The 17,524-nt window shown below is 40.7% G+C and overlaps 1 protein-coding gene across 12 annotated transcripts in view; it reads right to left on the bottom strand.

The window, feature by feature from the left end:
* The window catches only part of arap2 (ArfGAP with RhoGAP domain, ankyrin repeat and PH domain 2), a 473,297-nt gene that overhangs the window by 92,679 nt on the left and 363,094 nt on the right, over positions 1–17,524 (bottom strand). For all 12 annotated transcript variants that reach the window (XM_069924984.1, XM_069924989.1, XM_069924990.1 and 9 more), the window contains one exon: positions 17,386–17,491. In XM_069924984.1, the coding sequence (XP_069781085.1) occupies positions 17,386–17,491 (106 nt within the window). The remainder of the gene's footprint in view (positions 1–17,385; positions 17,492–17,524) is intronic.

Raw genomic sequence — 17,524 nt, 5'->3', positions numbered from 1 at the left:
TGGAAAATCTCGCGAAATAGTGCAAGAATAACAACCTGAGTCTTAATGTGGACAAGACAAAGGAGATAATTGTGGATTTCAGGAGGACCAGGGACGATCACCCTCCACTGCACATTAATAACTTGGTTGTGGAGAAAGTAGAGAGCACCAGGTTCCTCAGAGTCCACTAAAGAAATGACCTATCCTGGACACACATCTCCTCACTTGTCAGGAAGGTGCAACACCAACTGTACTTATTTAGAAGGGTGAGGTTGGCAAGGCTACCAACCACCATTCTGTCAACTTTTTAAAAGGAGCTCTATTGTAAGTGTCTTTACAGTGTGGCATGGTTATGGTAGAGCACTGGATCGAAGGTCAATCCACAGGACTATAAAAGCAGAGGATCATTGGGATCTTCCTCCACACCCTCTCTTCAATGGGATTTACTGAGATTGTTGTTTAAAGAGGGCTTGCAAAATCAGGAAGAACCCTTATCACCCTGCACACAGTATCTCCTGTTGAGAAAAAGATGCACAAGTATCAGAGCCAGCACCACCAGGCTGAGGAACAGCTTCTTCCCACAGGCAGGGCGACTGCTGAATGATTCTACTAGTTATTAATAAAAATTATTTTAATATATGTACATATGTACTGTGCATATTCATCATTTGTCTTTATGTTTTATGTCTGTAAGCATGTTATGCACTGTTCTGTACCGTGGACCAGAAAACAGTTTTGTCAGGTTGCACTGGTGTAATGGGTGACAAATAAAATTGAACAATAGTGCTACCAGATGGTTTTGGTATTTATGTGGCTGACCAATTTGAATTTCTGCTCAATTTAAACCTCCAAAGCATTGATGCTGAGTGATGTTAAATGCCATTGAATGTTAAGGTCAGGTGGTTACATACTTTCTTGTTGCATGGCAGACTTGTGGTACGAATGTTACTTGTCATTTATCAGATTCTCTGCGTTGAGCTGTATTCTGACATGGACTACTACTGCAAATAGAATTGAACATTGAGCACACATTGTGCTGTGTGTGTATTGCTTGTCTGTATGTGTGTTATGTCAGGACCAAAGAATGGTGTTTAGCTGGGTTGTACTTGGGCAATCAGATAACAATAAACTTGGCTTGATATCATCAGCCATGCCCACAACTGGCTTATGGGTATTGAAACAAAGATGGTTGGGGCTTGGACACTGCCCAGAAGTGCTTCCTGAGGTATGTCCTGGTGCTGAGATTATAGCAACTACCTTCCTCTGTGTAAGGGATGACTACCCTTGATGACTATTGACTTCAGTTTATCAGGGGTTCTTAATGTCATCAACTCTGCAATTCAGTTTTGTATAATTTTGGAGCTGGAGGAGGGTATAAGAAGGGAGGGAGGGGAGGGCAAGGGTGGGGTAAAATCAGTCTGTAATCATTGTAATTTTAAATTTAATCAATATTTGTTTATTTAAAAGTTTATTAATTACATGTATGGAAAATTTTTAAATAAAATATTCAAAATAAATTCTGGAATTCAGCTCTTTGCTCCATATTTGGTGCTAAAAGAACTCAAAGCTCAAAAGAACTCAAGGCTTTCATGGGATCTAGAGCTGAAAGTGGACTTGGCAAAACTGTCCGACAGCGAACAAGTTACTGGTGAGGCTGGTAGCATTATCAATGACCCCTCCCATCACTTTGTTGATTGACTGTTGATTGACAGGACAGTAATCAGCTGAATTGAATTTGTCCTGCTTTTTGAAAGCAGAACATACCTTGGCAATTTTTCACATTGTCAGGCTGATGCCAGGGTTGTAAGTAAAATGGAACAGTTTGGAAAAAGCCACAACTAGTTCTGGAAAGCAGGTCGATAACATCACAGATTGCATCCAGTACTCTGGAGCAAAATACCAGAAGTTTAAACACATTTTTGTTGCAATTTCCATTATTATCTTTGTTAATTTTCTTATTGCAAGACACTTCCACCATGGCATCCTCCTCTGATAGATTTGGTGAAAGATATTGCTCAGTGAGAAAGAAGAGGGTAGGTGGGCATGTGGTTACAAGTATTTTCCTCTCTCCCTCCAAAATATCGAGGGCAGGATTATAAAACTAAATACCTTGGCATGCCTGGGCTCTGATACTGTTAGATGCATGTTTTCAATTCTCAAGTTTTATAAGAATTTAGCAGCAATTTACAATTTTGTAATCTGCATACAGCTTTATAAACCCGTAAATGCTATTTAATGGAACTTCATGGAGCATTGTAAACCACACGAAGGAGTACAAAAGGAAAGGAAGAAACAGCTTTCACACATTCATTACAGGAAGATGAATTTTGAGGATTTCAATAATGAAAAATAAAGTTCCGTTCTAGCTTAGAAAGAGACTTGGTAATAGGACAATAACTCACTCAATGTCAGCAAGTCCAAGGAACTGGTTATAAACTCTCAGAAGAGGAGATGGGTTCAATCCCCAGTCCACATCAATGGTGTTCAGGGGGTGACAGCAGGCAGCTTCAAGTTCCCAGGGGTAACCATCTTTGGACCACACATGTTGAAGCAATGGCCTAGAAAGTGTATCCCAGAACCCTGAGGAAATTTGACATGTCACCACTTTGCCTTAACACTGACATGCTATTGAAAATATCCTGTCAGGTGTATCATTGCCTGGTGTGGGAACCCCTGCTCCCCTAGACAGCACAAAATGCAAAGGGCTGTGTGCGCGGCTCAGGCCATCACACATTATCCCTGAGACAGACTATATAGAGGATATAGATATGTTTTCGGGAGATAAATTGGGGAAGGTTTGTTAGAGTAGGTAACATACAAAAACTTTAAAGAGAACTTATTTGAAATACTGGAGCTCTGCTAATGCTAGACATATTGAGGCCTCAACAGCTTTTGCAAGAGCTTTGAAGAGTGCTCAAGAGACTTCACTAATGGATTGTTGTTTGCAAAAGGCACAGATGAAAGAGCATGTCAGAGCCACTGCTGCCTGGAGGAGAGCTTGCTGTTGTAAAAGCGACACGTGGTTTTGCAAGCAGAGAGAGTCAAACAGGCTTTATCTCAGTCAGAGAGAGAGGGAGAGAGAGAGAGAGAGAGATACAGAGATCACTTGACAGTGTTGCAGCCAGCAGAAGCAGCTGGGACTGGAAAAGGACAAGCTAGCAAGCCTGTTTGGAAGACAGCTTGGTCAAAGCCCTTCTGGTTCATGCAAGAGGACTGGCTGTCTAATGTTTCACTTGGAATAAGTGAAACAAAAAGGAACTCTGTGGTGACCTGAAAGAAAGAGGTTATCATCTGTAGAACCCTGAAGGGGCAAGTTTTGTCAGCAAGACACTGGAGTGGCTGATGGAAGTAAATCCTCCCTCTAAAAAGGAAGATTCATGTATATGAGATCACGCATACAAGGAAACTCCCTTTCCCACTATTATGAGATTCCTGAATGAAACTCAAAATAATAAAATTATGCTTAATTTGCTCTGTACTGACTGATCTCTCTGTAACTGCACTTTTGTTAGCTGGTCTGGTTGCAAACAACCTCCATCACAGCATCTTGGTACATGTGGCAACCAACTTGAATTTATGCTAGCTAGCTCTGTTACTTCTTATAGAGAATTTTCTGTGGTCCTCTTGTAGTAATAGGATAGTTGGTGACTTCAAGGCTTTTCTTTCCAAGAATGAAGTCTCTTGTATTGATGAAACAAATTGGGCAATTATTTTCTAAAAATCAGGTTTCTGTATATTATTAAGTACTTCTACAGTTTCAGCATTTAGAATCTCAGGCATGTGGTAACAAAATCACCACAACCTCTCTATTTGGCTTACAGTGCATGTACTCAAGACACAAGAGCAAAAAGAGGTTCTGTTCCACCAAAATACAGATGGTGATTATGTTTTCTTAGCTTATCAATTACTCAAGAAGCATGCAGATACATAAAGTCCCTCAGGAAATATAAATTAATACCATAATAACACCCATAAGAATAAGAGGGGATCTTATTGAAACATATATAATTCTGAAAGGGTTAGATCAGAGAGTTGCAGATGTTTATTTTATTGTAATAAAGAAATGGGTTCTTTTAAAACAACTATACATCATTAGCTGCATACTCAAGAATGGATGGAGGCATCTAACAGCAACTGCAACCAAACTAGTCTCTCACTCCCTCTAGTAGTCAGAAGGATCACTAGCACTCTATCATTACATCCCCCTTTCTTGATCTGTTTAATCTAACAATATAACACCCTAATACAGGATTTATTTCAAATTAAAGTTCAACACAAATGTAAACACACATCAGCAGCACAAATGTTTTAAATATACAGTTCATTCTCTTTTAGAGATTCAGCCTGTCAGGTGCTTTGATAACACATCTGGACCTACTTATCCACAACTGCCTAGCACTGGTTGTTTCCTTTGTGGCTGAGTAGGCTGGATCTTCTGCATTTGTCTGTTCCTGCAGTGTCTCTTGAATTTTCAGCAGGCTCTTTCAATTCCTTCTCAGTATTTGACTGTTCTTTATTCTGACAGTGTAGGATCTTGGATTTACTTCCTTCACAAAAGTTGGGTTTTTGCCCCAAGTGTCGGAATTTGAGTTTCACTGTGTCATGTTGTGCCAGTGGCCTTAAGTTTCTTTCTAACTTGACATCATTTGCTTTTTGTCTCCATTGCAGACTCTTTTGTTTCCATTCAACATCTTTGACTACTCTGTTCTTGTTTTGGTCTGCAGAGTAGAGAATTGTGATGTGTAGTCTACGCGGCATCAGAAACTCAATAGAGCTAGATATAGATGAGTCACTGTCCAGTGCTTTCTTGAGCAACTGTTTAACTATGTGAACTCCTTTCTTTGCTTTACCATTTGACTGGGGATACAGAGGACTTGAAGTCACATGTCAAAAATTATACTCTTCTGCAAAGTTCTGGAATTCTCTACAGCTGTTGCATGATCCATTGCCACTGTAGACAATTTGAGGAATTCCATGTCTTGCAAAGATTAATTTCATATATTTGATCACACAAATAGTGGAAATATTAGGAAGCAGCACAATCTCCAGAAAATTTGATAGTCAGTAATTAGCAATTGATTCTTTCCATCCATGTGGAACAGATCAGTCCCAACTTTCTGCCATGGTTCTGCTGGTAGGTCAGTTATTATCATGAGTTACTTTGATTGGTTTGCATGATGTTTGAAACAGGTCTCAGAGCTTGAAACCATTCTGCCAATGTCAGCGTTTCTCCCTGGCTAATAAACAGCAGTTCTGGCCCTCCTCTTGCATCTTTCCATTCCAAGGTGTCCCTCATGCACCCTTTTCAGCATCTCTTGTTGCAGTGATTGATGAATGATAATTCTGCTCTGTCTGAGTAGAAGCGCACTGACAACACTCACTCTGATATTGTATTATGACTGACCTTCACCTTGAGGCCATTCTTCATTCAGATTCTTGATGTCCTTCTGTAGAAGTGTACTTTTCTGTTTCAGCTGTGATCTGCTTGGATTTCATGTCAGATACGGCAAGAGGTTCAGTGATCAGATTCACATCTGTCTCTGTGGAACTCTCATTGTGTACTTCACTCTGCATCAATGCTTAGACAGTGCATCTTCTAAAACAATAGGTTTCCATGGTATGTATACCCTCTTGACTAGACTTAATTTTTTACATGATTTGTCATCCAGCAGTGATTCATGTCCATCTGACACTACTGCGAACCTGAGGTGGTGGTCTTTATCTTTATGTATACTTTATTAGCTATAGACTCATGACTGTGTAGAGGCATCCATCTTGAATCCAACTGAAGCTGCAACCGAACTAGGCTGTGACTCCCTCTAGTGATTAAAAGGATTATTAGCACTCTATCAGTACATCAACTGGTAGGCGAGACTAGAATTCGGGGACAAAACCTGAAGATTCCAGGTAGGAGATTTCGGTCTGAAATGAGGAGGAATTATTTTTCCAAGACAATGGTGCATCTATGGAATTATCAGGTGAGGGAAGCAGTGGAGGCTGAATGAATAAATATATTTAAAATGCAGGTTGGCAGATTTTTGAGAAGTAGGGGAATTATGTAGGATGGAACTGAGTTCATGGCCAAATCAGCCACAATCTTATTGAATAGCGAAGTAGGCTCGTCAGCTCGCCGGCTACATTACCTACTCCTGCTCCCATTGTTTGTGTTCTTTTCAACACAAAGAATGCAAAATAACCTGAGCATGATGAGGTAACTCTATAACTCTATTAGAAGATAATCAATTGTAAACTGTGCAAAGAAAAAAAAATCTGCTGCACAGTATATGCTATGAGCATTAAAAAAAAACATTAAATCTCAAGCACACAAGAGAAACAAAACAAAGCTCTGGGCAAACTATTAATGTTAAATTTCTCTTTCATTTATCATCAGGATAAAAGCACTTTCAGTTGGTTAGATCAACCTGCGTCAACTTACCTTTTAGAGAAAGTTAGGATAAAAACGGTGGCCTTGGTTCAATTTTATTCTTCATTTATGGAAGTATGACATCAGAAAGCAAACATTGGGGAAGTAAAGTTTAACAACAAATTTTATTTTAAAATAAATCCACATCATAGCATGTTCTGTGGAAGGTGTGCTGTGGTGTCCAAAGCAGCAGTGTTATATGACTGGTTCAGGAGAGAGGGTCCTGGAGGTTGTGCCATCTTGGATTGTGGAGCCTCTTGGCGGATGGTGTCAAGGTTTTCAGGCTTCTATGAGTTGTAAACTGTCTGGCAGTTACTCTACTCAAGCTATCAGACTTTTAATATCCAGAGTCTATTAGATTCCTGCAACCCTGGTTCAAGATTAAAACAAGAGGACATGAGTTAAGAATTAAGGGGCAGAGGTTTAGAGGTAACATGAGGGGGAACTTCTTTACTCAGAGAGTGGTAGCCGTGTGGAATGAGCTTCCGGGAGAAATAGTGGCGGCGGAATGTAAGGTAAAACATCATGAGATGGGAATGTGTAAGGAGTTACCCTGTACAGGGCTGTAACAAGATGTGAATGCATCCTTGTACTTACAAGATAAGAGAGACATTGATGGATTGAGAGGCAGGAAGCTAGCAGGGAAAGGATAGCAACAGTTTTAGTCATTGGACAAGTAATGATATGATGATGTTCTAAGCACGTATCCAAGGGTATAAAAAATCACCATTTTGCTGATAACGGCAGAATGCATTCTCCAACTAACATTGTTAGTTGCAAGTGTTACAATCCGGTAATAAAGAACAAAGAACCCTGATTTCGACTCAGTCTGGTGTTTGTCTCACTCATTCATGAACAAAGCAGACCTAACAGGAGTCAATTGTATTATTTAAGAAAAGGTTGGACGGGTCTATGGATGAGAAGAAGATGGAGGGTTATGGGCATTGTGCAGGGAGGTGGGACTAGAAAGGGGTGTTTGGTTCGGTGCGGACTAGAAGGGCCTAATGGCCTGTTTCCGTGCTGTAATTGTTATGTTATATGTTATGTTAAGATGGCGGCATGGCAGCAGCCTTACCCGACCTGGTGGTGGTGTATTTACTCAAGCTATCAGACTTTTAACATCCAGAGTCTATTACATTGTAGTTTGTCTCTACTGAGCCTATTGTCTAGTTTTTTTGTTAATTACTGGATTGCTGCAGTTTTTATTCACTCTATGCAGCTTTGTCTTGCATAGTAATAATGTAGTCTTGTGTTGTCTAAAGCTGTTTTTGTATAGTCTCATGTCGTTCAATGTAGCATCATGGCTTTTGGAGGAACATTGTCTTGTTTTTAACTGGGTACTGCATTTGTAGCTTGGTTTCAAAATGACAAATAAAGGCTACTTGAACTTGAATAAAGACCTTGATGATTACCACCACTTTCTTTCCTTCTTGTAACAAAGCCAAGAGAAAGTATATCAATGAGTCCTATTTGGAGAGCAATGATAACACATCAACCTGCAGTTTCGACCCTGACTCCTTTATTGGGACTCATTCAATTGTCTTGAAAGTAAAACAATTGCCCAAAGGAGATGAGAAAAAAGTAAATGTCGGCATGTTTCCCTAAAGATACTGCTGAAAAAGACCAAGGCGTAAACTGACCACCAACCGTGTCGCTTTCATCACAAATAATTCAATGAAACCTTCTGGAAATGCAAATTGGTTCTGATTGGATAGGACAGGGCCTATGGCCCAACCTGTCTATGCCAACCAAGTTGGAAATTTTGGTCTAGTCCCATTTACCTGCATTAAGTCCAGTAGTTCTCAATCTTTTTCTTTCCACTCACATGCCACTTTAAGTAATCTCTATGCCATCGGTGCTCTGTGATTAGTAAGGGATTGCTTAAGGTGATATATGGGTGAGAAGGAAAGGTTGAGAATCATTGCTCTAGATCCAATTGTTACTGAAATATTTTGCTTGAGAAAAATTGTCATTGGCTCATTTCCTTTGGAGTTATGAAACCGCGTACATAGAAGGAATCAAAACAGTGGTTTTCAACTTTTTTCTTTCCATCCACATACCACCTTAAGCAATCCCTTACTAATCACAGAGCACCTATGGCATAGGGATTACTTAAAGTAGTGTGAGTGGGAAGAAAAAGGTTGAGAACCACTGATTTAGTCCATATCCTTCTAAGTCCTTCCTATCCATTTACATGTCATTATTGCGTCTGCTTCTACAGTTTCCTCTTGTGGTATGTTCCAGATAATGAAGTGAAAAACTTGCCTCTTATGTCCTTCTTCTTACCCCTCTCACCACAAACCCATGCCTTCTCATTCTTCAATCATTTACTACTGTGGAAAAAAAAGCCTGTAAGCATTCACTTTTTCCATGCCTCATGATTTTATGAATATCTAAGATCACCCCTCAGCTTCTTTTGCTGTGGGGAATAAAGACCCAGTCTTTCCACCCTCTCCTTATAACTCATGCCTTCCAGTCCCAGCAACATCCTGGTGAATTTCCAATTTTTTTATGTTTCCAAGATAATTACACTCTCGCTTAAAAGCCCATCTTGCAACTTCCTTCTTTCCCCATCAGAATCATAATTATGTACAATTAACGAAGTAATTTACTTTGTTACAGATGCATCATGCATTTGATAAATTAAAGCATTCTTCATCAAAACTAAAAACTTTGTAACAGATGCATCATGCATTTGATAAATTAAAGCATTCTTCATCAAAACTAAAAAAAAAGGTAGCATTCTTAAAAAAAAAACGCAAATTATTTTGAGAATGTTCTGAAGAATGAGAAAACCAGCAAAGATGTCATGGAATCAATCCTGTGAGGAGTGAGGGTAAATTGGGAAATTCAAATTTTCAACTTATTTAATTGGAAGCCTTTGGTATACATTTCCACAGAGGCAGAATTGACTAATATTTCTGAATTACAGGCCAGTAGCCCAAGTAACATAATTAGAAAAAGCTTAAGTTTGACAAGATTCTCAAGCATTTAAAAATGGAGATTCTGGAGGAGTTGATATTTTAGGGCTAGCCCCTTCAGTAAGACTTAATGAAGGGTCTTGACCCGAAACATTCTCTCTCAATGTTTTTTTTTGCCCCAGATTCGAGGATCTGCAACCACTTGTATCTCAAATATTAAACCCTGTGGTTTAATTTAAAATTAACCATTACTGGTAAACAAACGTGGAAATTCTCAGATTCTGACTTGAGGTAAATTTTGAGAGAAAATGTCAAGGGGAGATTTGGCATTCTGCAATTTGTTTGGATGTCCAGTCTCCTTCATGCCCAATGGATATTCATACTGCAAAATACTGCAGAACTGCAGCTGGATGATTGACATGGCTGCTGGTCACAACATCCAGGTCATAAATGATTGGGAAAAGGCTGCAAACAGTGAATTATTTACATGTTACATTGCCCAATTGAAGGTGCAAATATATCCATGCTGGAATTGTGAACCAAATATAGACATGAATGGGCTGATCATTTTTGAACACCTGCATGATGATGCACTTGTTAGTTTTGTTGCAATATTTTTAAATAAAATTTGCTCCAAAAATCTGAAATTTTGACCAAGCTTCTGTTACTAAATTCACAAGGAATGCTGGCCTCTGCCAAAGAAAGGAAGCAAAGAGAAAAAAAAACAACTTTCAGGAGAAAGAGCTATTTGCTGACAAGTGGCAACCCATTTCAATTCCCATGCCAACATGTCTGTCCATGTTCTCATGCACAGCCAGACTAAAACCACCCACAAATTAGAGGAACAACATCCCATATTCCTTCTGGGCCTCCTCCAATCAGACAGCACTAATGTCAACGTCTCCAGTTTCCATTAGTTTCCACCCCCCCCCCCCCCATCTATACCTATTTCTTCTTTCCTCTAGTTCTGTCTCTCTCTTTCCTTTTCCCTCTGTCCCCTTCCCTCCAGATCTGCATTAACAGAACCATTTCTTCCTCCGATCAATTCTCTCCTTTCCTCTCCTGCCTAATGATCACTTTTTGTCTGTTGGTCTTTCTTTCCTTCTCCCCAGCCTTTTAATTCAGGTGCCTGTCTCCTTTTTACTCATACCTTGCTGAAGGGCTCAGGCCTGAAATGTTGGTTATAGACCTTTAACTCCTATGGATGATGCAAGGTCTGCTGATCCTCGAGCATTTCTGTGTTTGTACTACAATCACAGTGTCTGTAGACTTCTGTTTTCACAGAAATTGAAAAATTACCTAACTGTCATTTGTAGATGAATCATTGAACGTGACTATGCAGTTCAACAAGCAATTTTGTCAGGCAAGCATTATTTGTCCAATTATGTAGAAACCTGGTAGGATCACATCTGAAATATTAAATGCAGGTCTGATCTCCCCTACCTACAGAAGGATCATTTAGTGAAAATACATCAGCTGATTCCTGGAATAGTGGGTTTCTTGTATATGCAGAGATTAAAGCAGGTTAGGTTTACATTCTTAAAAAAATAAAAGGTGGTCTCATTGAAACACAAATTTCACAAGAGCCTTAAAAGGATGGATGTGGAATTGATTTTTCCATTGGCTGCAATGTTTTGAATTGGGTCCCAGTCCCAAATAGAGAATCAGCCATTCAGAAGAGAGGCAGGGAGAAATATTTTTATCCAATGGGTTTGTGGAAGGAGTCAGTGGTGTGTATGTTCAAGGATTCAATTTTTATATACCAAGGGAATAATGGTAGATGCAGGAAAATAGTACCGAGTTAAAAAATTATCCATGATCTTACTGAATGGTGGAGCACTCACATGGATCCAATAACCATACCCCTTCTTCCATTATCTGAATTTGGGGGCCACAAGTTGCCCTGGACTAGAATTTGCCCGGAAAGGCATGTGAGATGAATGTCCTTCCATTGTTAATTTTTGCAGAGTATCCCAAGCTGAGCTGCTCTACAGAACTTACAATCAGTCATCTGGGCGAAGAGAAAGTTGTAATTGGCTGGAGGGGGAAATGAGGGTCAGTTTGGGGAAATGTTTGAGGGGTACTGGAAATCAGCAAAGTATTGTGGGTTAGTGAAAGTATAGGGAGGTGGAGTTAGTATTAGGTGGAGTTAGTACTAGGGGGAGTTAGTATTAGGATGAAATTAAAAAAAACACACAAATACTGAAGAAATTCAGCAGGTCAAACAGTGCTTTTATGTAGCAAAAGTGAAGATACATCACCAACATTTCAGGTTTTTTTTGGATGAAAGGCTCGAGCCCGAAATGTCGGTGATGTATCTTTACCTTTGCTACATAAAGGCACTGTTTGACCTGCTGAGTTTCTCCAGCATTTGTTTGTTTTTTCACTTAACCACGGTGTCAACAGAATCTTGTGTTTTACGTTAGGATAAAATAAGGTAAGTGGAGGTTGTCCCAGAGAGCAGTGGGGTTGTGGTGCTGGTCAGTGTGAGTGTTGATTTTCAGATGAGAGTGGCGAGATTTGGAGGGATGGTTCGCCTGATTACTGATGAAACAGGGAAGGTGATGACAATAAGGGGTGAGGATCCAAAAGTTTGAGCCACCAGTCAAGCATTTCGCATGAAGGATTATTTAAAGAAGGTTCTGAGTGCCTGCTCTGCAGCCCAGAACAGCCTTAGCTTTTAATAACAAAGTAGCAAGTCTCATGCGGTTCTCAAACTGAAGACTTTTTCTGTATTGAAGTCTTCTGCTTCTCTAGGTCATACATGTTGTGCTGGTGCATCCAGGTTTCTACAAGTGATACACTGATAGCAAGGTTGCAGATCATGGGCATCAAGGTCAGATACTCTTTTACATATATTTATCACCAGCCACACAAGGTCCTCGGAAGTCATCACAAAATGCTCTTATGAATCACCATCATCTTTCTCCTTTCAGCATGAAGAAAAGTTCTGGATCTTCTCAGTGACAACTAGTTCACTGCAGAACCCATTTGCTGCAATTTCAAGGCTTTTTTTAAACCCATTGTGATGGAGCCAGAGGACCCAAAAACCCCGCAGCAATAGAAATTCACCAAGACAAATGGTTACTAAAACAAAAGTTACTTTTAATTTTCTTTAAACATAAAAACAGGATCAAACTTTAACTTATTACTTTTAATTTAATTTAACCCCCCTTCTAACTCTAAGTGCATGTGTATGTAATGTGTGTATAAGTTCAGAAAAGTTCTTTGATTCACAGTCCAATCTCACTTATCACTCCTCTCAGTTCACCGGTATCAGGCAATTCTTATACTGTGCACAGAAAGGTAAATGGTTTTTGTAGGTTTTCAGAAAGATTTGTTGCTCATTGGACACACAGAAACTGATTCCTTCCGATCAGCCACTTCAGTGTCTTGCTGAAGAAATTTGCCCCATCTTTTCCAGATGATAATCTCTTCCTTTCATGTCACCACAGATTTCCTTTTCTGTTTCCCTTATCTCAGGTGAATCACCAAATAGCCAGCGGTCTCTGTTTGTATGGAGCACAAGGGCTTTGAACAGGCTGAACTCAGAACTCACAACCTGTCCTCAAACTGGGGTTTCAAACAAGCTTCCAAAAGTCACTGCAGAAAACCAGCTGTCTCTCTCTCTAGGCACTTTCAGGTGGGCAATTGCCTCGCATGTAAAGCCACATGTTTAGGCACTGTGCGGCTGTTTTTAGGCCACCTGAATGTGCAGGAGGCACTCTTGAGGCGAGCTACGTAACTCTCCTCCGAGAGGGATAATCAGCTCAGCTCAGTGGCTCCCCCAGCAGCTGGCTGAAAGTGAATGTTAAAGGGTCAGGCTGCCGATCACAGCTGACACTGGGCAGGAACCGGAGCTGTGTCCTTCAGGTGGGCAGCGTTGCGCTTTAAACGCTGCCACCTGAACGGCAATTTAAAGGACCACTTCTGCTTCTTCAGGTGCATTCTTAGCATAGAATGCACCTGAAAAAGCCTTCTCTCTCTCTCTCTCTCTCTCTCTGTCACACTTAGAGAAAAAAACAACCTGTTTGACTCTCTAGGCTTGCAAAACCACATGACCTTCCTAGAACAGCAAATTGCTGTCTCCCAAAATACATTCATGAGTTATCTTATCAGCTTCCTGAGATAGGTCTTTCCATTTGCACCTCATTGTGAAAATCTTCAGCACAATGTATTTACAAAAACACTCAGACCCGGAATGTCTGGCTTGAGCCAAGCTCTTGCATTTTAAATTGAGATCTGTTTTGAAGTGTTTGTATCTGTTTGTGACCTAAGTAAATCCCCACAATCTATCTTACAAAAACATATCTATACATAATATAAAATATAACATAATCTGTCACACCACTAACTCACCCTACAGTTTGGTCCTGGCTCTCTTACACAAGAGGTCTTTGATTGCACCCCATTGTTTACATTAACTTGAACAATGGAGCAATAGAATAAATTACAGTAGTTGGAGGAATAAATCTATTCCTTTCAGAATAATTTGTGTTGTTATTGGTGTGATCATGGAGAATTTGTATTTTTTATACAGTTACAGACTACCCCTAGATTAATATTTATGATTGAAATGTTTTCTGATCTTCAAAAAACCTGCAAGACCTCACTGGATTTTGTATATGTCATAGTATGCTGAGCTCTAATTCAATAAGACCTGGGCTCCAGGACAGATCCTTGGGAATGTCATAGTATGCTGAGCTCTAATTCAATAAGACCTGGGCTCCAGGACAGATCCTTGGGAATTGAACTTCTTGACCCTCTCCACTACTGAGCTTTCGATGGGGACTGAGTCGTGTTCCCCTGACTTCCTTCTGAAGTTCACAATCATCTCTTTAGTTTTGCTGATGTTGATTGCAAAGTTGTTGTCTTAACCCTATTCTACGAGCTGATCTATCTCCCTCCTGGACGCTTCCTCATTGCTGTTTGTGATTCTGCCGACAACTGTGGTGCCATCCGCCAACTTGTAGATAGCATTGGAATTGTGCCTGGCAGCACAGTCATGGGTTTATAATGAGTAGAGCAGTGGGCTAAGCACGCATCCTTGGGGTGTTTCCAATTTATACTGACTGTGGGATTTGATGAGAAAGTCAAGGATCCAGTTGCAGAATGGGATACAGAAGTCCGGATTTTGTAGTTTCTTGACCAACACTGAGGGAATAATGGTGTTGAAGACTGAGCTGTAGTTAATGAAGAGCAGCCAAATGTATGAACTGCTGCTTTCGAGGTGATCCAGAGCTGAGTAGAGGGGCAGTGTTATTGCATCTGCTGTGGAGCGATTGTGACGATAGGTGAATAGCAGCAGGTCCAGATCTTCACTTAAGTACATGCTAATTCTGGCCATGACCAGCCTCTTAAAGCATTTAATTGAGGCAGCTCACACTGCCCTTCTTGGGCACCAGGATGACCTCTGACTGTAGCAATGAGAGGTTAAAAAAGTCCATGAACACTCTGGCTAGTTGGTTGGCGCAGATTTTCAGTACCCTGCCAAGTACGCCGTCAGGGCCTGACACCTTGTTCATTCTCTTGAATGATCTTCTAACATCGCCCTCAGAGACAGATATCTCAGGGTCATCAGCCTTTGCAGGGATTCTAGTAGCCACTGTTTGGTTCTTCTTCTCAAAGAGGGCAGAGAAGATGTACGGCTCATCAGGTAATGAAGCATCACAGCCATCTATGATGTTCACCCTCGCTTTGCAGACTGTAATGTCCTGTATTCCCTGCCGTAGCTGGCGTGCATCTGTCTGTCTCTAACTTGCTCCAGAAATGACAATTTGCCTCAGAGATGGCCGTCTGCAGGTCATATCTGGTCTTCTTGTCAAGACTAGATCCCTGGCCTTAAAACCCTTGTTCTCACCCTCAGCAGGTGACTCATCCAGGGCCTTTGGTTGGGAACCCTGGTAGGTGCGCGTGGGCACACACTCTTATATTCTGTCTCGGCAGTCTCCAACCAGACAGCATCAATTTCCATTACCTCCTCCCCCAGTCTCTCCCTTTCCTCATTGCTTTGTCTCTATTCCTCCAGATCTCACCCCTTCCCTTCCTTCTATCAGAGCCCTTTGCCCTTGGCTTCTTTCTTTTTTACCCTTCCACCTGTTAGCCTGTGTTCTTTCCTTTTCCCATTGCCCCCCAGCCCCACCACCTGTTTAGTCGGGGTCTGCTGATTCTCACCACTCCCGATGAAGGGCTCAGGCATGAAATGTTGACTGCCCTTCACAGTACAGATACTCCCCAACTTGTGCCCTTTGTGACTTACTCCATCTGCACATATGACCGAATTTTTAAAAAATATATAACATTCACGCATTTTATGTTGTATTTCACAAACTATATGTAATGGAAGATTCTAACCGTGTTTTTTCAATTTTGCAACCTTTGCTTCTGCAAGGCTGAAAACCTGCTTGTTTTTTAGAATCAGCAGACATAAGCTAAATTCCACCGAGGGGCCAGAGATGCAGTTATCTGATGAAAGGACATCTGTGTACCAAGAACATTTAATCTTCCTGCTTGTTTTGGTCACAGACTGTCAGAGGCCTAGCCTTGATGCAAAATAAACCATTGTATTCAAAGTGATAAGCTGAAAATTATGTTATTCGATAGAAGCTTAGCATGCTCGCTTATCTTTCTTGCTGTGTTGGGAGTAGGTGCTTGGGTAAGCAGTTTTTGGGTAATATAAGCCATGGTCCCGCTCCTGAAATTTGAGACTCTCCGAGAGGTGGCAACATTTCTCAGCAAGAAGAAGAACTTCTAGAGTCCAGCCAACGTCCCGGTTGGGGGAGGTGGAGAAGCTGCTACCGGCGCCCTGACAACCTACTACAAGTGTGCAGTCGTTGCCGCACTTCGGCAGTTGGGACCAGTCCAGGCGTTGATAAGTATAGTTGGGAAGGGCTTGCATATTGTAGTTTGAAATCAGCTTTTGAATTTGTAATAAACATTTGTATAAACTGAACTGCTCTCAGTGTGTGTGTCTATTTTCTTTTGGTAGCTCAAACACTGTGACCGATCCAAAATGAACAAAATGAGAGGTATAAGTTTACCCAAGACACTATAACACAGGGATGCAGGGCATGTAAGAGCCAAAATATGCATACCTACCTTGTTAATTGGCATCCTGGGGTCCATAGCCTGGGAACGGCCATCTTGATTCTTGTGTGTATGCACAAGTCTTCGGTTGGTGTATGCGCGGTGGGTTGGCATATTAGTTGGCCCATGTGCGAGAGTTAAGGGCACAAATTCAATATCGTTAGGGCGCTTAACTCTCGCACATGTGCCAACCGAACTCCAATACGCAAACACTTGATGCATGCACACAGGAATCAAGATGATCACACCCCAGGATGCAGAAAGTTGACTAACAAGTTCAGATGATGAAAATGACACCGACTAACAAGGGAATTTCAAATGATGAAAATTTTGATTAAAAAGATTGCTTTAAGACTTATTTATTCCACTCGCATGGGCAAAATTCCAACTTGAGTCCATTTCGTGATTTTACTGATCCATCAACCATTGTGGTCGGGGAGTACCTGCATTTCCTTTGGTTGATGTGCGGCCTGCTGATTTTCTTTTGCCCTTTTGTGCATCACAAAATTCTCTGGATGCTTTTAACAGGGTTTGACATTTCACACTGGAACAAAGAAAGAACACTGGAACAAAGTAAGAACACTGGAAATGGAAGCTTCTCCATGGAGTTTGTTTATCATTTCTGGACATTAATCTGTACATGATGATTCCCTATACTCAAAACAAGCATTCACTGAAGATCTGATGGATCATGCGGACTATGCCATGATTCAGAGCGACTTGGAATAAGGAAAACCATAAAAATTAAATTTAAAAAAATCCTCAGATCTGCAGATTATCCTTCAAAGAACTGTGCCCAGTACATGAAGAAACTGTATTAATTACACATCTGATATTACTTGACAACCATTGAATAATTTTACTGGAAAATACTTCCAAAATCATACCAGTTTCTCAGATGATCATTTCAGACATGGTGAAGCATAACTATGGATAAGAACAGATGATACTGTTCCTGCTGGAAGTTACACATACCTGTAGAGGTGACCAATCAGTGCTGCAAGAGTATTCCGGTTGGCACGTGGTAACGTTTTTATTAACATCCTGTACTTTTCCAGTCGCTCTGTTTCGTCTTGCACATCTGGTGACATGAGATCGCAAGGGTTAAGCACAG

This window comes from Narcine bancroftii, chromosome 3, assembly GCF_036971445.1.
Source record: "Narcine bancroftii isolate sNarBan1 chromosome 3, sNarBan1.hap1, whole genome shotgun sequence".
Taxonomy (NCBI): domain Eukaryota; kingdom Metazoa; phylum Chordata; class Chondrichthyes; order Torpediniformes; family Narcinidae; genus Narcine; species Narcine bancroftii.
Note: the sequence above shows the minus strand (reverse complement) of the source record. Positions and strands in the feature narration are given on the sequence as shown.